The sequence below is a fragment of the Homalodisca vitripennis genome, unplaced genomic scaffold (genome assembly GCF_021130785.1).
Source record: "Homalodisca vitripennis isolate AUS2020 unplaced genomic scaffold, UT_GWSS_2.1 ScUCBcl_5133;HRSCAF=11724, whole genome shotgun sequence".
Classification (NCBI taxonomy): Eukaryota; Metazoa; Arthropoda; class Insecta; order Hemiptera; family Cicadellidae; genus Homalodisca; species Homalodisca vitripennis.
The window spans coordinates 1-21,790 of NW_025781245.1; the positions used below are offsets into that span (position 1 = coordinate 1).

Genomic DNA, 21,790 nt, shown 5'->3' on the forward strand with positions numbered 1-21,790 from the left:
AATTTTTATCAGTGGATGAACATATTTTCATTACAATCTTAAAATGAAATAAGTCTTTCCATTTTACTGTGTGTTGCAATTAAAACCTTTTCTCCCATGTAAAAATTCATATACGGTTTACCATAAACATTCCTATGGAACGAAGCTAATATAAGTCCGCATAATCTTTTTGTGCATCACGTTATTCAAATTTTCCCGAGATGGAATATTGAAAGATAAGTGACTAATCCCACGTTAAGAAAATTATTTCCCCTAATCTAAAATTAAGTTTCTACCTATGAAACAGTAGTACCCAACTTTTTTTGTAATTTCGTCAATTGGTTAACGACATGTAACGGATGAATGAGAATTAATCAATATCCTGTAGACTATTTGTCTTATCACTTCCACCATTCCTGAAACTTAAGGAGCTTATCACTTCAGTGAGGTTCAGAAGCATTTAATGTCTGTCTGTTGGGTACGAAATATTCTCAAAAAATAATTCACGCTGTAGAATTTTTAGGAATGGGGGGAGGGGGGGGGGGGTAAATTTTTCCCTATGAAACTTCATGTACATCTAGTATAAATGCAACACTGAAGTTCAGATGATGGTTAGCAACATGTACGAGGGTGTGGCACTCCCATAGGATTATTGTGGAGCTCACGAGGAGCATTAGGTAAACATTTTATCATAATGGTCTTGAGGTGGTGTGAACCAGTATGGCATCGGAGAGTTTAATAGAAACTGATAAAATACAACTGAGCACTCTCGTATGTGGCAGTATAGCTATACGAGGACTCTTAAAACTTTGCATTGGTATCCTTAGATGAAGCCCATACTATGCGACGCGTTGGTTGGTAACAACATCATTCCTGACTGGTTGATTTATAAAATTTTATTTAATGCCTAAAGAAGACCTGGTTCACGATCCAGTTTTCTTTATGTTTGAACACATCACATGTAGCAAGTTGAGTGTATTTTGTCCTTTTTGCATTACGTTTAAAATAATACACAACAACCATTAATAAGAACTTCGATGAAATATCATTTTGGGAAAATAAATTAAGAAAATTAACCAGCCTTTATGTAGAGTCCTCGAGTTGAGTTTATTGCAATTATCTACATTATGTCATTATTTACGGAAAATTTTGGTTCAGTCAATGAAAACTCCTCAAGCTTGTCAATCATGGTCTTAAACGAACACATTTTACGGGTACAACAACATTTATATAATTATGTTCTAGAATCTTTGAAAGATTGTTTATAGAACTTGGGAGATTCTAACCCACGAATTGAGGCCAGTAGTTTGTTTTAAAAGTGGTAGCAGTAATAATATTCCTGGTTGTACAAAAAAAAGGAAGAGGGCTAGTGTTTACCGTCCACATACTGTACAACAAAGGGACAAGTGACACCCTGGCTGACGCCAAATTAAGGACTATACGTAGCGATGCACTATGGCCATCGTTACAAGATAGTATGGCTCGCAGCGGTACACATATCAATATTAATGTCCCCTGGCACACGGGTTTTCAACACCTCGTCAATCGAGTGACGAGCTGACCACCCCTCAACACGCATCCCTGCACGCAGCGGTTCGACACGCCACGGCCCGTGCCTCGCGCCTGCCCTGCCTCAACGTTACATCACATAGCCACCACGCATGCGCAGTCAACTCGCACAAGAAACCGCGCACCGTCACGCTCCGACTCTTGCTTCTGCTGGTTATCAATTATCGCTCTAGTGGTCATTACTAAATGTTTACACCTGGATGTATCTATTGTGTGTATTGACGGTACGACTAGGTGAAATGATGTATGCATTCGCTTAGCGAAGTAATCAATTATATTCATTACGTACTCAATTAGAACGGTGTTGAGCTTTGTCAGGTCTTACGAATGTGTGAAATTATAGAATTAGAACTATAAATGTTTCATAATACGGTATTTTAACTATAAAATCGCACACAACTATTGCAACATAGTTTAAAGATTTCCTTTGCCCGGACTCTCAACAAGAGAACATATAATCAAATACTTTACAAAATAATCACTATATTCTTATCAAAATACAAAGGTAACAGTACGATCACCACTATTTGCGTAACAGACTTCATTTAGGTTGCATTAAACATTTATATTCTACAGCATTATGTGTTACTATGTTACATGTTTATGTTATATGATTGTACTCTGTTCGTTTAAAATTTTACTCTGTAATTTTTTCAAAACCGTTATTGTTACCAATAACACCAATGTATAAATATGTTTCACTATCGCCCACCTTAAATCCCATGGAGTGCTATGTACCATCATTTAATTTGAGGTTACCCATGTAGAAATGAAACTTGTAGCAAATTCCAAGCCTACAGAGTCCGTGCGTTCTCGAGATATCGTACGGAGAAACAGACACAAATAAAGACGTCTGTCACAAATAAATGAGATTTTTTCCAGCCCCTCAAGTGACAGGCCTTGCAGGCCGAAGCCTCTCTGTAGCGAGCGAACTGACGCTGACCCAATAACTTTAAATCCAAGAATAATTATGTGCAATACAATTAGTTTATAGAATAAAAAAACGGTACATTATTTTAAAAGTGACTACTATCTTGATGGCTTATATGAAAAACCATAAAAACCTGTATGGTTGCTGAGCAGGCGATCATTGTTTTATTTGCACATCTCAGTTAAAATTGAAGCAGTTCGGGGACAGTATTTCCATTTCCTTTATTTGATCAGTGTTTCTTTCGTAGGCTGGACAGAAAATTAGAGATTCGTTTACTCAAAATTTTCCAACTGTTAACGACCGAAGAAATCTGATCTACAATCTTTAGCATTACACGATTGTTGATATTCACCAACAAAAGAAAGACTCCGATTTAAACGTATAAAGATATATAAATATATAATATATAGTATATATATATATATAATATATATATATATAAAACAGATTTGCTATCGCAAAATGTTTCCAATATAGATTGGGTGGCCATCTTTAAAAAACAACATCTGGTACACACACATTCTTTTGGATTTACATGTATAGAAATAGGAAAACTACACCTTTCCTATATATTTTCATTATTGTGTTATGCACATTATTAGGCAAAATTGTAACTTCATTGGGTTGAACACAACAATATGTATTAACATAAAGTATTTAAGATTGAATGGAGTTGTAACCAAAACGCAGAAAACATTAGGAAGTGATAGTGGCAGTTAGATAATCCGCCCTTCGAACAGTAAGTTATAGAGTTTTCTCAAAGGTTTATTCTGACCCTTATACAGTTACCTTGTTTTTATACCTTTATTTCGTCTAATTAATATAGACAATTGTGCCATAATAATCACTGGATAGTTTTTTTTTTACGCCGTATTACTAAATGGTAATAGTAAAGTCATTATCCTAGTTATAAATATATTTATTTTGAAATATCAATTAAATATTCAACCAATCAACAACATGCTTCGTATTATACAAAGTGACCACCTTAACTCTCCGGAAATAGGTTCACCACGTTATTGCTCAGGCCAAGACAAACATTTGAAACATGGGGTGTGCGATGCTTGGTTTTCCTATTAAATTGTCTTATTATACGTGTTTGTTTTACAAAAATTAATTAAGTTATACCAAATTTAATCTAAATTTTATAATAATAAGGCTAATAATAAGATAATTTAATTATATCTTTTCAGTAATTACTGAAAAGATATAATTAAATTATCTTATCAAAATGGCAGCCATTAAAACCTTTCATATATCTCAAAACCCAAGTATTTCTCAAGAATTACAAGAATAAAAGTTTTTAAGTGGATGTTATCATTAATCTGTTTGATACAAAAATTATTTAAATCGAATAAATAATTAGCTGATTTAGAGCAGATTAGCTGTGAGAAGACATAGCCCAAATTGAGAGCTGCCATACAAAAATACAGTTTTTGTATAGAAGCTCAGTTTACAAATAGAATAATAATAACAAACTTAAATTTTATTTTACTGCATATTAGACAAAAAAAATTCATTGCACGTATGTATTTAGGATTGAAATTATACTCAACATTATTGTTGGGCAAATTTCTGAAATTTAATTTCTAGGTATTAAATAGCCTTCTACTCTTTTCTGTTTTTATGACATATTATGCTATGTTTAAAAAATATTTTTTAAGGAGATGCAATATCAGGTTGTGTGGCCCTGTTCCAAAATGACATATTATGTTATAAAATAAGTAAGAATTTGAACGCCTAAAACAATAATTTGAATTATTGTTTATTGTTGTTTGAACTAAACAATAACGCCTAATTGAATGTTCAAAATTCAGGTGTGCTAAATAAGGCTAAATATACATTCCAATTAGTCTCAAGAGAGAATACATAAAACCATACACTTAATTAAAAGGCGTTCAGTGCAGGGTCTATATAAAGAAGCATAATATTTGTAACTGATAGTTATAGAGTATTTTCAATTCTTGGATTATATTTTCTTATTATCTTATTCGTGGAATTTCATCACACAGAACTTTTGGCACTGAGGTCATCTTCCTGACAGCCACTGTAGACCTTGAGAACGTGTATAATAAGCTTAAGAATAATAATTAAAGACAGTATAATCAATTTCAATTTTCTGCCAAAGTATTTGTACAGTAAATACTTTAAATTGTAATTTTAAAGAAGTTGACGCAAAAACAATTAAAAATACACAAATAACATATTTTATTTCAAAACAATACCTTGTACAATGTGCCTTACAAACATTTCACACAATAATGCTTGGTCTCAAATATGTTTACTCGTAGACTATCTTAAATGCAAATTTCACATGAAAGATTGAGAAATGAACAATTACTTAGTAATGACCCCAAATTTCCTGTAGCCATAATGACCTTCAGACTCGAAGTCCGCTTGTGATGGAAGTCACCCATGGCCGAAGTCGTGAGAGTGCCCGTGATGATGGACAGGAACATGGACAGGCACCTTGACATGGTAAGGTAACCGGCTTCTCTACTGTATAAGGTACCTTCTTCTCTACATACACAGGGTAAGGCTTGGGCACAGACACTGGCAACGGGCTTCTCCACAGGCACTTCCACCTTGATACGGCACCTTCTTCTCTACAGTGTACGGCACGATGCTTGACTACCGGCACGTGGACGGGGGTAAGGTTTGTCCACAGGTACTTTGACAGGGTATGGCACGTGTTTTTCTCCACTGTGTAAGGGTACTTTTCTTCTCCACATACACAGGGTAAGGCTTGGGGACGTGGAACAGGATATGGTTTGTCGACGGGCACCTTGACCAGTAAACGCAACGGCTCCTTCTTGTACACCGTGTACGGCTGTGGGACGTACTCCTTCACTGTGTAAGGCACTTTCTTCTCGACATTAGACCGGGTACGGCTTTGGTACATGGACGGGGTACGGCTTGTCCGATTGGCACCTTCACGGGGTAAGGTACCTTCTTCTCCACTGTGACGGGGTACGGCCACCGGCACCTTCTTGGTCAAGCGTGATGGTCTTGACGTGTTCGTGATGGTGTTGTACATGTTCTCCCAAGTCGTGATCTTCGAGCCCAAACCCATAGTCCTGAGTGGTCTGCCCTGACCAGAGCCACCAGGCACAACTTGCAGTTACCAGGCTGATCATGTTGGTTCTGTGCGGTTTACACTCACTCCCTCTCTCTTTTATATCTGCATTTGCTACCCATTGTGGAACTCCCACTACGTACATTTATGTAATGCTTGCTGATGTTAACATCCATGTTTCACGTAATCAAGTAACTTTGTCGATAATCTATGATTTTCTTTATTAGCAATCGAAGGGAACATTCATTTATTGTTGCCATATTAATATAGATTTATTATGGTGACGAAATCCTGTTTTTCCTTTAAATGGTAATAAATAGTTTTTATTTTATTATTTTATTAATTTTTGTGTTCAACAATTTTACATTTATTTTATAACCATCCATAATGTAAAGGGCATCTCATAATAACTAATAAATAAGGTCCCAAAGTTGTGATAAAAAAGCTCTACCTGTAATTATTTTTATGATCGTGTTTTTGTTCTAGAATTGTCAATTCTAATTCTTGTCGTTCGTAAAGGGTATTTATATTCATCTATATATATATATATTCTTAAATGAAACTTTCATTATCAATGTTTTTGTTAGTCTTAGGCTGCATAATTAATGTACTTAAACATTTGCTAATTTTGAAATTTTCTCAAATCCTCCATAATATATATTACTTAAAATTGTGGTAAAACCAATTCACTCCATTTAAATTTGGCATCTTTTGAATAAACTTAAATTTGAGTTAAGAAGGAGTATTGTAGATTTTATGAATCTGGGTGTCTTATATGTTTTATAGATTGAGACGTTACAAATTACTGAATATTTTAAATTTTTTGAATATTTTTAATTGCTGTTGTGATTTGTTGTTAAGTTACGATGATATTTAGAGATGTCATAAATTATTTGGTATTTTGACTTAGTGCATTCAAAGAATTCTGGTGAACAAACTTATTGATCTTTGACTTGGTTAAAACTAAAATGTTTGCATGGTATCACCAAATGAGCCAGTCTCCCACGCCAGTATCGCCACACGTACCACACACAGATATTTCGCCCAGGAGCTACTATAAGTGATTAAGGCGGAGGGCCAAAAAACGGCGAGTAGTTAAAAAATAATTAACGGACGGACGGACACAACATAATTAACGGTAAACTGCGAAGGCGGTGTCCAATAAAGTTGGCTGCTTAAAATGTTAATGTAAATGGGTGTTGCGGAGGGGAAGAGTCAGAAGCAAAGGGTGCGGGAGGAGTTTTTCTGCAAGGTGGTGAGTATAAATCATCCGAGAGAGTTATGGAGCCGTTAATGACTCAATGATGTCGTCAACGGGAAGGGGTAGTTTCGCGGACCACCAGAGAGGATCTGCCATCAATAACGCGCAGGGGGTGGCACTTCTCGATTCGCCGACCTCGGGGTGGAATACATTTCCAGCCGGGATAATAACCCTTAGAGCCCGTTAGTGGTTGTAAAAATGTTATGTTTATGGGCGAGCCCTTTCCAATAGTGTTTATACCTCTGCTGATGGGTTAAATTGTCCTAAGTAGTCATTATTATTCATTCAAATGAGATGCAAACAAACAATCAAGGGTTGTAAAACCACGGGAACTTCAAGAGGATGATCGTCGGTTCTTTGTGTCTTAAAAATGTGAGTTGTCTGGATGTTATGCAAGTTATAACTATCTATGGGTATTTAGCTCTTTACTAGTCATCAATCATTCTGATTGTTACGTATTATTTTTGAAGGCGTGAAAACATAAAATTTGGTACTTATAGTGCGTTCGGTTTTCGGTGCGAATTATATTTTTTAATTTACAATGTAATAGTAAAATTCCTTAATACCTTTTCTGAATACAGAAATATATAAGAATTGCATATAGTAAATTCAATGCATATATAATTTTTATTTCTGGTAATCTTTTCTTATAAAATAAACTTAAAATCACGTTGTTATCTGTCTGTGCGATAAATCTGGTTAGAAAAGTCCTACAGACTTCAACTTGATATAGGTTCCTCATTGTCTAAGGGAAATCCCTATTGATATTGTGTCGGAAGGTCAAAGGGTAGTCTGTTTCGTTTGTGAGTTCGTCTGTGCAATAAATCTTTTATAAGGTTCTGTTGGATTCTTCTACATTCCGTTATAACAGATTGTTATTTAGACCCTTACCTTGAATTATATAAAATCATTATAATGCCAAAAACATTTACTTAATGAATACGGTTTTCAGAGTGATGAAATATAAGTTAGAAGTATATATTATGAAATAATAACTTTCTAAATTTTATGAAATACTCATCAACGGGTTGTTTTAAATTATGTATTCCTTCACGACTAACATACAATTAAACTGATTGTTATTGTAACTCGTTTTTAGTGATTATATGACTGTACTAAATCACATTTCTGAAACCTTTGTTCCACCAAAAACTGAACCTATTAGTCTCAATGACTCAACGACGGAAGAAGGGTAGCGGCCGTGTCAATGCAGTTATCACGGCCTTAGAGAACCCGTTAGATACTTACGCACCCTCGTTAGACCAATTCCCTCGTTACCAAACGCCTCTGGGCTGACCCGAGGTCTGGTGCCGCCAAATGAGATGCCTGAAGTCGTCGGATGATATAACCATTTAATGAGACAGGTGGGAGTACCTCGTCAATTTTATCACTCATTCCCACGTGAAAAGTTGGCCTGGGTTTCAGACTGATGACATCTTCATTATGTCAATGGCGGTTCTCACCCTCGTTCTCGGTCAAATCTGGCCTTAAACCAGGATTCGGGTTGACTGAATTGGCTTTAAATTTGAGAATTCCTGCAGCTATCAAAGAGTTTTATTTACATTATCATACGAAATTTCCAGGCATTGACGGGATTACATCATAAATAGTCCAGGAGTTTGAGAGCTAATCTATATATTAATGAACACACAGCTTGGTTATGTATCGGCAGAGAAATATTTCAAAGGAATAACATCATCAGCCGTTCTAGTTCCGGTGGAGTTCGAAGTAAGAGAGGATCAACAAAGTGAAAAAATATAAAAAAATGTATTTTTTTCATATTATATTTTTTAGTATGATACACTTGGAACCAACCGTCATACACGTAAATAAATAGATAGTCGACGTCATATACTAGTACTGTGCTGCCATTTTTATTAATCCTGAAAGGAATATCTTTTTTATATAGTTTCTTAAAAATTTTAACATTATTATACTTTTTATATACTCCCTTTCGACCTCCACCAAAACTATCGTAGCTGATAGTCGATGTTTTTCTTTGGAAAAGTTATGAATTTCAAAAAAAAATCTGATGGTGTACTTATTCAATGTAAATTTGCCTCTGGACTCCGAAACTACAATAAAAGTGAGTACTAAAAACAAGAATAGAGGTTAGTTAACGAATGAATGTCAACGTAAAAAATAATGATGGGATACAAGCTGTTTTGTACTGGAAGTATTGGAATAGAATATACATTTTGCTTATATTTACAGAGCGTACCTGACCCTTGCGACAGTTCTGTATATAAGGTGGTCCAGAACATAATTATTTGCAGTGGGAGCCCTCTAATAGAAGAGAACAAAAATTTATAGCCCAACCATATGTCATTCTGCATGAATTTTCTAGGAATAAATGTGGGGTTTCGATACATTCTGTGTTTATTTGCTGCTCCTTCAAGTGTGAGTTCCAATACTTGAATTCCCACTAGGTGATATACCTGTCGCCATTACTGTGGTGGACCTTCATTACTTTTTTTAGTACCGAACTATGGCTAGAGAATTTGTGAAGAATTTCTGAGCCTCTGTTTCAGAAAAAAGAAGTGTAGCGATAATCTCGTGGGAGCCCAGGCTATAGTGGCAGGTACCCATTGACCCCTAGACCTAATAGGAAGGGTCATGCAAATAGAACGTGCACCACTCTTACAGCGCTCTCTCCCCATCGAAATTTGGTGGCAGCTTTCACTCTCCATACTGTTTAGGGGATCATGAGAACAGAACATGGTACAGGAGACCTGTGCTTAACGTTTAACTACAAATAGCTTCTGACAGAATATCTAGAAGTAATTCTAGCAGTTTGGACGCCGACGTGACGCCACTCTCCTACCCCTTGGATGGTGTCTGATGTGGTGATTTATGGGGTTCAAAACATTTTATTTAGATAAAAGAATATTAATACGATATTATTGTAATTTACGGAAATAAAATAATATATAATATTTTAACAGCGCGTTTAATAATCATAAAAAGAGTATTGTTCAAAACAATGAATATTTAATATTTCAAAATATTGTGAAAACTGTAAAATCATTTATATTACACACGCTTTACCGTAGCCTATTGAAAAATGTTATGATTAATCGATTAATTTCCACAGATATGTAAGTATATAAGCAACTTTTACAGATCAAATTTTTTTATATATTGATGTTAGTATTAGGATTTATTTAGAATATATTTACACTTTCCTGGTGTTTTTTATGCGTCAATATAAATATATTAAAGGATATGAGCTGTGACTAAACATTCTCTATACTGAATACGAAAATATTCTTGCTTATCCATACTTCGATTATCCTACACACCATGTTATCCTATGTTTTTCCTTTCAGTTCAGATACTAACAACATTATTGTTGTGTACAATAACAACTGGTGTATTTAACTATTTCATTGTTATTTTATTTATAAATATGATTTTAAATTATTATTATGTAAAATTATAACTGTGTTTTTTTGCCCATACTAGGACGTTTCTTAATTCTGTTGTACTGATATTTATATGTATCCTGTTAATCTGGGGTTTAATCCGCTCACAATACTCACAATAGTTTTAATGTTAAAAATAAAAGGAACAATGAAGTTATAAAGGGGTTTGCGAGAAGAAAACTACATTTTGCTGTTGCTTACGTTAAAAAGAGAGTATGCCTTCAAATGAAATATATTTAAATGATCAATCTATGAAGTTAAGTGAGAAAAACTTGTTTGCACGAATGTAGAGTCATATAAACTTTTAAGGAAAATTTCATGTCAAATTTAACCATCACCATGTTTGGTTATAACTGGTTTAAAATTACTATGTTTATAGTATTAACTCTAATAATACAAATATTTGTATTGTGTATAGCCGTTATAATGAATCCTTACTGGAAAAGACCTAAATTGTTTGCAAATTACCTAAGAACTATAAAACGTTTTCTAACATGCTTACGAGATACAACACTAGCTGATTGTCCCATGTGAATTAATATGTAAGATGACACAGGAAAAGGTAGAGACAATCTTAATGTGAATGGAGGTAGAAAACAACGCTTTGTTGCAAAGTGTAGTCAATGCTAGAATGCTGGCTTCTCGTAATAGCTAAGGCCACTAATTAACCAGAAAAGCCTTAAACTGTTTGTGGTTACATATACCGACTTTCGTATTGAGTAATATGATGTTAAGTGAAATGATGAGTAGGCCGGTATATGATTAGGGCACGCTCGCCACGCTCTAGCCAGGAGACTGACGGCCGTAACGACGACAGACTCCCTCAGCCAGCACTAACTAGTCCCAACGGACTCGCGCACTAATCGTCCGGAGGTAATACCAATTTCCTCCGCTCAATAATTTGTTTGTAAGATATTTGGCAAGGGTTGGTCTGAGGGCGCAGGCGCGGACACGGCGCAGCGCAGGCGCCATGTGCAGTTATTAAGCAGTTCCGGCCGAGCAGGCAGCACGCCGGCCAACTGTGCGCAAGGTGCACCCTCCCTCTCCCTCCCCTCCACCGTGGCGCGTGCAGGCGTACACCCCAACACTAAATTGCTGGCAAGGGGACAATTTTCACCTTATGTTTATTAGGTTCTTTATCACCTCGGGTTTCTCTTAATCTGGTCTCAGGTGGTTTTAGATGTACGCTCTCTCTCCGTTTCATAAACTTAATTAGCTCAACTACATCTAACCACGTCATATAAGTGTCTATTATGCTGCAATCCAACATAAACTAAACCAGAAAAATTCAGAAAACCTAATAATTATATTACGAGTAGAAAACTGTAATTATAATAATTTACCGTAATATGACATTACTTACTTGAGGGAAATGCTTAACCCTCAGACTTTATCACAGCATGTAACGAATAATGCAGAAAATATCTTTTCACCATGAAATACTCGTAGTATGAAAAAGGTATTTATCTACAAATTCAACAATGTTGATAATCTAGCGTAATGAAATTTCTAGGTTCTCTCTGCTCATTGAAAAATAAAGTGTTTTAAGTAGGAAGATACAGTGTCTTTTTACCATTTAATACCCAATGCGTAGAAATCCAATTCATGCCCAATATATATTTGTATGAACTTTTAGTTAGTCTAAAATCCGAAAGGGTTAAATGATTTAAAACCGGTTATCAATTTTTGATTACACTGTATAACAAGATTCAATTAAAGACATATTTAGATTTGTTCTTATTTTGGACTCCATAATCGCTTTTTACTTTTGTTGTTATCTGTTTTCACGGTTATTCGTTGTCAAAAAATCAAATTAACAACATCAACTACTACATGATTTAAGTACATGTCGTATCCTACAAACTTGAATTTTTCTATCTGGGTCCTTAGGAACTTTTTATTTCAAGGCGACAATTTTGGATTATTTACAATACTTATATGCGTAGTAACTAGCAAACCAAATTTATGTGACGTTTGTGTTTAAACCTTCAAAATTCTTTAGTTTTTCACAGATCAAATATCTGTAAACTTATGAATGTTTGGAAATACCATTCCATAGTGTGAATCTAAAACAGTTATGATAATCCAGGTGAATTAATTTTTTGTATTATGTTATCCTCGAAAATAAATATGGAAACGGAATTGAAACTTTATATGGGCATTACTTAAATTATAGATATCCTCTTTCATATTTCTACATCACAAACATATTAGCATCATAATTTACAAGATGTGAAACTTCCAAAGTTTACATATTGCAGCTTTATGCCATTTTATTCTATAGAACAATTCATGATTTTTCTTCAAAATATAAAAAGGAAGTACTTTATCTCTAGTCAAAAATATTATTCTTGCTTTGGTGACAATTATTCTATCCGTTGCATTGGGCAAAGAGGGCTCGTTATAAAATTATATACACTGTGGATTTTACATTTCATAAGCACAAACTCCACTTTATATATATATATATATATATATATATATATATATATATATATATATATATATATATATATAAGGGTAATAAGTTATTCTTAGAATCGTGTCTACATGTCTGAAAAAGCGAACTCTTAATTAGCAATACATAACGCGTCTTCCAAATATGGCAGCACTGTTTGGTAAAATCACAAAGGAAATATTTCGTTAATGAAAATGAAAGAGTCGTTAGTTAACTCGTGGTTGAACACATTGCTAACATTTGTTGTGTTATATGAGTATTATCGAAAGTTAATAAAGTTTTCCTCACAATGGCGTTGCAGTGGTGACCTTCAACCCCTGTGGCGTGTTATGACAAAATGTCAGTTACGTAGTAGATTACCCTCAGCCACAGGACTTACACCTGATGCCAAGGACGGAAGTGAGGTAGGGTGAAACTGGAGATACTCCACATGACCCGCGGCTTCCTTCCGGGGCGCACAACGCCTACACGCGTCCTGACATGTACCTCCAACTCCTGATACTCCTATAGTCGGGCGGCTGGGGAAGAATTTGCAATATTTCTACAAGTTAAAACATGTTTTACTATTATTTTACATATATCATTATTGACTTCTATAGATCTAAATTAGCCTTTCAGAAAATAAAATGATAAGTGAATATTTAAACCAAATTTTATCACCTAATGCAACGATTCTAGAGTATGCTGAATTCTCAGAATTTTATAATACTTGTGCAAAACACGTGTACTCTCATGTTATTATGGGATTTTGATTGTCTCTTTATTGTTTTGGCCATATTTAAACCAATTAAGCTTAAATTATTTATAGGTTAGGTTTGTAGTTTTCGATAACTTGCGAAGGGCAGTGGTCATGAAAAACTGTTTGTAAATAGGTTGTTGTAAGTTTAAATTTAATGTTATAACAATAAAAATGTGTAATTGATCAAATTGATAATAAAGATGATAAAACCAATAAAATTTGACACAATGATTAACTTAGTATAAAATGATCGAGCAGAAAATGGAAAACCCTTTTTATCCTGTGGTATGAGAACTCACCATTTTTAATGAATAATTTAGATTTAGAATTTTAATAAAATTTGTAATTTCTCTGATAAAATAAAAATATTGTACACGAATATATTCAATGCTACACGAACAATATGTCGTAACAATTTATTTATTTGCACCATATACTATGTATATAGTTAAAATACATGAATACTTCGGAAATAGTTCCTATATCAAGTATTATTTTTTTTACTGATCGAAACACTCGTAAACACTAGTCAGAATCTTTTAGATAGTAATATAAATAAGGAGGGTTGTTGAGGATATATATATATATATATAATATATATATATAAATATATATATATATATATATATATATAATTTTCAAGTGACGTATAACACTCTATCCTTCCGTATTTTTTAACTTTGTTCATAACACATTTCCGTATCAAATCTGGGTTCTTTTGAATGATCCGTTGTTATTATCATTGTTTGTGCGAATTCCAGTTTGACCGCTCAACCAGTTTAAATGTTCTTATATCTCTTTATCTGGTTATCGTGGAAGAGAACGTCCAAGCCATGACCAGGTGAAACTGTAGACTCTGTAAGAGTGAGTTACTAATACTCCACATCAATATAATTAATAATTGTCATTATAATTGGTTGTCTCTTTCAACCTTAGAAAGAGTTGTAGTTTCAAGAGGTTTTTGGTTTTTTTTCCAGAAGAAGCACTAGGCCAAAAAAGCTATTTTTAAAGTTTCAAGGATGTGTATTAAAACATTGTAATGTTTCACGATTAGGTAGAATAACACTAGACCTTTTGCTCATAATCATGGCGCGTTTGAAAAATACCTAAAAGTAGGTCTGCGTCAGGAGTGTCACTCAAAAATTGTTCTCTGCCTTTCACCTCTGCGAACCAAAAATGTTTTTCACAAAACTAATACTGTAAAGAATTTTGACTCTAAATCTGCTTCTTTTATAATGCAACGTATTAATTAAAGCTAGTGAAAATCACGCCTAGTAATATTGTACCAGTATTATAAAGTTAAAAAGTATGTCACTAGAAACTTTTTAAACATGGCTACGTAGTATTAATCATTCTTGTCTAATCACCACCCACTATCACATGTAATAACTGTGGATACAACGTGGACTACACTCATCTTGCACTTAAGTGTCCGCAAATTTCATTTCATTTCAGATTTAGGCTTCGAGTAACAAGTATTTTAAACGTCTTTTGGCAAAAACAGAAGAATGTGTGCCTGTTGCCTGTTGCGCAAACTTCCGTGTACTGTCAAAAGGTTGGCGTATGAGATGAATAGTTAGTTTGTTGTAAAGGTTGGGCGTATGAGATGAAATAGTTAGTTTTGTCGTTATTTACGTATAGAATTTCTTTTTAATGTCTAAAGTTCTTTCTATAATTCCTAGGGCTGGCAAACAATAATTCCTTTCTGTCTGTCTGTTGACATAATATCTAAAATACGAACTAACCTATAGAATAAATGCATGAAGTTTCACTGCTATATGAGCAACTCTCAGTTCGATGTCACACCATGTGATACAAATGTTCAGTACGATAGGAAACTTCTCGATTACCTGATGCGACACCTATGTGTATATTTTATATATATATATATATATATATATATATATATATATATATATATATATATATATATATATATATAAACAGATAGGGATCGAGTTATGTACAGTCCGACGGAAATAGTTGTAGTATTGCCGTAATTTAAATTAGTGTATCCGAAAAGTTATTAAAATAAAATTTTGCCTGTGCCATTTAAATTATTTTTTTTATTACAGTCTAAGATAAAATTATTATATTGCTTATAAAGCAATGACAATCCCATTTATTCCACTAATTTTTATTTGTTTTCTTACGATGTATATTACAAATATTACTGTGTTTAAAACTGAATAATTCTTCCTTTATAGGTAAAGTAATGATTTAATACTTTACATAAATAATAAAGTGGTTTTACAGGAGAGTATGTTTTTTTAGAAGGATAGATTTTTAAAATAATACTGTATTTTATATCATTATAATTATAGCTCGTAAACAGAAAAAGTAAAAATTTCGGAGTTAAATGTTGAAATGTTAGATAGAAAATTAAAAGTAATAAAATACTAGGGTATACATTACAGTAGGTACTAATATTAATTTATTTACAATTTTCAAACGCAATCTTTATACTTAATAAGTTATAAACATAAAGTGTAAGGTATACTAGAAAAAAGAAAATAACTAAGAGTGTTCTTAATTCTTAGGCACTGTATATAATATTAAAGTGTTACGTTTGAAACGAAATATTGCTAACAAATTTAAAATTTTAAAATACTTCTCCAGCTTTAAAGAAGGTCATTATCAGTCATCAAATTGTAGGCAAAAATCATTCTAAAACTATGCGTACATATATCCAAAAACAACCAACAAAAATAATGTTCATTGTATTTTCCTTTTAATTAATTGGTAAGTGTAAAATTAATTGGTCAGCCTGAGCAAATTCATTTTTTTTTTTTGTATATGCTATCTTATGTTTTTTATATATGCTATGTAATGTTTACCTTATTTTGAATTATTGTATTACTGTTGGATTTATTGTAATTATTTGTTGTTATTTGGAAATAAATTTATCATTATTATTATTATATTTAAAGTATGTCCACTTCAACTTTAATAAACATAAAACATGGAGGAATCGTTTAAAAATAAAATGATACGGATAACATATTTGATTTTTAACATATTTTCGAGATAGGTTACATGTACAATTAATTACGCGAGTACATTAGCAGTGATAAAATAATGATATAATAACATGTTAGTACTGAACAAGTGATGTAACTGGTGTCGTAATCCAACTCGCAGATTGGTACGAGTATATATAGCGTTTGAAGGCATATCTACCGCACATTCACACAGCAGGCCAACAATGAGGAGTCTTCTGGTACTGACCTTTGATTGCTGTAGTTGTTTCTGACGAGACATCCCCGGACAAGAAACACGATAAGAGAGGCATCAATGACTTCGGCCACTATGACTTCAGTGGAGGCCATTTTGGAGGTCATGACTTGGAAGATGATGGTTACATTGGAGATTACGGCCAACATCATCACCACAAAGTTAAGACCATCACGATCCAGAAGGAGGTGAAGGTGCCGTACCCAGTCCATGTGGAGAAGAAGGTACCGTACCCTGTCAAGGTTCACGTCGAGAGAGGCCGGTCCCCGTCCACGTGCCGAAGCCTTACCCGGTGCACGTGACAAAGGCAGTGCCTTACCCGGTGAAGAAGTACATTCCTGCACCTTATCCGGTAGAGAAGAAAATTCCGTACCCCTGTGAAGGTTCATGTGCCCAGGCCAGTGCCATACCACGTATCCAAGCCTTACCCTGTCTACGTCGAGAAGAAGGTCCCCTATCCTGTAGAGAAGCACATCCCTTACCCAGTCAAGGTGCATGTTCCCTCGACCTTGTCCCCTACCACGTACCTGTGGTGAAGCACGTTCCTTACCCTGTGGAGAAGAAAGTCCCCTACCCCGTCAAGGTACCAGTTTGAGAAGCCAGTGCCATACCCCGTGGAGAAGCCTTACCCAGTTGTAGTGGAGAAGAAGGTTCCCTACCCAGTGGAGAAGGAGGTTCCGTACCCTGTGAAGGTGCCTGTTCACATTCCAGTTCCTATCCACGAAGACAAACATGAGAGCTACAGTCATCACTACGGTGGAGAAGAAGAAAGCCACAGCGGACTCGGGGACTTCAGCAGCTCTGGTCATGAATACTAAGTAAAAGAGTTTGTAACTTGAAAAGGATTGAATTATGATCTACATTTTAGAGATTCAAAATATCCCTTGAAATTTGCCTGATTTTTACTGTAAAAGTTTATTTGTTATTTTTTCACTGTAATAAAGGAAATTCTGTTACATAAACGACTTTTGTAAGTTATATTGAAACACATTTTTTCCTTATATTCCACTTATAAAATATAACATATTTAATAAAATAAACATATAATGTTTATATTTATCAATTTCACAATGAAACCCAAGACCATAGGTTTAATACATTAAATTAATCACTCAAAATAGACCTTCGCTTGCAAGTGTTGAGATCACAGTGAAGATTTCAGTATGTCTTGTACAAATGTAATGAAATGAAATTGTCCTTATTTGCAAGGGCGGAGTTAGTACTGATAAGTCTTCTCTTCCCTCAATTTCAAAACAATTATAGTTAAATAGAATATTATAATATTAAATATAGGTAAAAACCTAAATATAAATTCAATAAGTTCTTACAATACAAATTTGACCTAAAATCATACTGAAAAGATCAATAAAATAAAATAAAACTCTTACTAATCTTAATTATTATTTAACATATCTTCCTCATTGAAACTTAATGCTTCTCGTCTTTGCTGAAGCACTACTACTGCTACGTCCACCCATCATGCACAAACCAATCCTTAAGAGTTACGTCTCAGAGTTGTTAAACATAGCTGTTCGATGGACAGGAATAATGAGTCAAGAAGATCCATACCACGTAATTGTGTGTGCGTATTTACGGAATACTTAAAGACAAATCAGTCGGACAAGTAATTAGGAGATCCAGTTTTAAGATTTGCGTACATAAGAGTAAGGATGTCATAGTTACGTAGCTCCCTCAGTTTAATAATAGAAATCGCTTAAAATATCGAGTCACGTGATAATGGCATCTCAAATTACAATGAAAACAAAGCCAAAAGTTTTATGCACGTTGAAGCCTGTTAAAGAGCGCAACATTTATGTAATTTAATTACCACACATCACAGTAGTTAAAGTGAGGAAAAAGTCTCTACTAGTATTACCTTAACATCAAAATGGGCAAGGACAGAGCAAAGGGTTTGAAGCTATGGACTCCAGCAAAATCTCTGTTGCTAGTTTCATTAATGTGATCAGTTCTTTTGCTCAACAGCACAGCATTCCAAGACTTTTCACCCTGTCACAGTAGTCAAGACCTTGAACATTGGTAGCCAAAAGACTTTTCACCCTGTCACAGTAGGCAAGACTTTGAACATTGGTAGTCAATTTCTTGGCTATGTCCAAGTCAATTTCGTTAGTTAGTCTACAGTTTCTTATGTATGTTTATGTTTTTTTATTCTGTTTCTGTTTGTAGTTTTAGTCTTGCCATGATTACGTTTTTCGGCCATGCTGTGATGCCCATAAATTGATATAGTTCGTGTCATAATTATTCAAAATAACATTGTTGTTAAAATCACTAATTGTACAACGTTTATAAATTTGAAAATCATCTATATATAAGTGACATTGGGAGTTTGTAATAAAATTAGTAACAGTATTAATTTAAAGAGAACTAACAAAGGTTCTATCAAAGAGGGACTCCACGAGAGACAGATCTCCAAGACTCAGTCCCTCCGGATCTTACACATTTTTGAGCAACCAATTTCAGTCAACGCAGCCATTCAAAAACCAAAAGTTTCCAACTCAAAAAGTAGAAGAGAATGATAGGTTTTGATTGTATAATAAGCTATAAATATGCTGTATCTTGTAATTACTAACCAAAACATGGTATTATTACGTACACCGTCCTTAAGAAACACCATTTATTAGCATCTGCTCAGTTGTCTATTGGGTTTTAGTAAACATAAAAGATAACACAATAATTTAGCCTTACTATAGAAACTTACTTAAAACAAGATATTATTTTTTTTGAATTGAATTAACAATCTAAACGAAATACAGTAATGTTATGAAAAATGTAACGTTTGCTATCGTTTTAGATAATTAATGTAATCCTAATTACTTAATTATTAATCATATTCCTAAAGCCACACACGTTTTCCTCCATAGCTTGACAAATGTTCCATTATGTATAACAAAACAAAACCACAAAGCACAGCAAGGATAGCATGTGTTGTGTTGCTGTACATTGCTATTCTTTTAGAGTTGGAACAAAAATATTATGCGACTGAACGTGTTCAGTTAACACAGACTTTCGTGTACAATCATTTGGTTTTTAAACAACGATGCAACAAAATAAAAAACAAAACCAAAAGTAATGAGTTAAAATTGTATACAATAAAACCAATGCGAAAATATGGTGTGTGTGTTGTGATCGGTGCGTGTTGACAGACGATACTGTCGGTAGTTCTCTTCTCCGCACTGCCAGCAGTTGTACCGACCCCAGCCTATTCTCATCCTTAGTTCATATGTTCATTGACATAGTTATTACTACATATAGAGTTCTTACATCATCATTTTACCTATATCAGCCTTAAAATAATACAATGAGATAATGGCATTTACACATTTTGATTTATATAACGATCCCAGTTATTTATCCACTTATTTAAGTGAAAGAATATTCAATTTAGGATCACATCGCAGGACCCACAAGACGTTTTACTAGATCAATCAAATATTTTCTCTACTTCTGATCAAATGAGAAAAAAATTGGTTTTTATATCCTTCATAGTCGTTATTGACAGACTTCAAAAAACAGATCTTAATAAATTATGGTAATTATTGAAAACTCATTCAGGTTACCCTCAGTAGTGTTAGAATCCAATCACGTGAGCAACCCATCCTTTTTTGTCCTATAAAGATTAAATATTACATTATAAAAATAATATCACAATAGAGTTCAGTTGATAATTAAACGTTGTTGATTAAATATTCACAGTTTATCTTGCTTTTATTTGAGGGATTGATCAAGTTTTAAGAGAATCAATCAAATACAGTGTAGTGTGATTAATTGTTTTATAATTGTTCCGTTTGATGTATGTCTATTTATCCTTGGTTAATGTTATTGAGTAATAAATTGATAACATTGGATTTTATACGATGGAGTACTATATTTCTGAAACGGAAGGAGTTATATGTATCATGTATCAGTTATACATATTTCAGTGTTCATACTTAAGTGATTCCAAGGTTATTCAAATTTGCGAAACATTTTTATTTCTTGTTTTTACGTTTACAAGTAGCATTTCTGATTCTGATTAATTATATTTCCGACTCTAAATTTGAGTTTTCTCTATTGCACCGACAAATAGTTCATATTTATTTATTTTTTTGTGAGGCTGGATTCAAAGCAGTACGATTTTCTGAATTGTGTAGATGTTTAAAAAAAGAAAATACATTTATTTCCAGCCATAAAACACATTAAACATCCATAGTAACTAAGTATAGAAAAGGATCCTCGCATGGGTCGTAACCTTTGCGCGAGAATCGAGTCCAATCAGTCCACATTCAGTTTAACCAAGTGATATATATTTAAAATAATTAACAGCAATTTTACACATCCTTTGTTTTTGAAGTGGAAATAACAGAAGCAATATACCTGGCCGTACAGACTGTGGCTCTAACTATAGCAAGGTACAAATATGTAGTAAAATTATAACCCATTAAGGGCATAAATAATTTTGCCCTGTGTAACTCATTTCCAAATAGCAAACATTCCACGCATGATTGATTTCAGAAAGAGACACAATCACAAGTTTTACCTAGTACCACCTAATTTGCGATACATACATCCTCTCTATCCCACACATGCCTACACACACACACACACACACACACACACACACACACACACACACACACACACACACACACACACACACACACACACACACACACACACACACACACACACACACACACACACACACACACACACACACACACACACACACACACACACACAACACACACACACACACACACACACACACACACACACACACACACACACACACACACACACACACACACACACACACACACACACACACACACACACACACACACACACACACACACACACACACACACACACACACACACACACACACACACGCACGCACACACACACACACACACACACACACACACACACACACACACACACACACACACAGAATTTAGAAAAATTCTGATTTAGAAAAATCGAATGAATCTCTTATTGCTCAAAATCGGGAACTGCAAAATAAGTTTACATTGTTGCAAGAGCATTTGATGGTCTTGATCAGTATAATCGTAACCGAAACATTCAGATTGACGGTGTGCCTTATGATGACAGAGAGGC

At 34.1% G+C, this 21,790-nt stretch overlaps 1 protein-coding gene and 1 pseudogene across 1 annotated transcript; one reads left to right on the plus strand and one right to left on the minus strand.

Annotated features, from left to right (window-relative positions):
* Positions 1-4,859: 4,859 nt before the first annotated feature.
* LOC124373237 lies at positions 4,860-5,552 on the minus strand. The gene has a single exon (XM_046831624.1). The coding sequence runs from the start codon at positions 5,550-5,552 to the stop codon at positions 4,860-4,862; it is 693 nt and encodes a 230-aa protein (XP_046687580.1).
* Positions 5,553-6,747: 1,195 nt separating this feature from the next.
* LOC124373235 lies at positions 6,748-17,490 on the plus strand (annotated as a pseudogene).
* The last annotated feature ends 4,300 nt before the right edge of the window (positions 17,491-21,790 follow it).

Bases quoted from the DNA above. Each gene is read 5' to 3' on its own strand.
- LOC124373237 (XM_046831624.1), bottom strand. From the start codon at position 5,552: ATGGGTTTGGGCTCGAAGATCACGACTTGGGAGAACATGTACAACACC.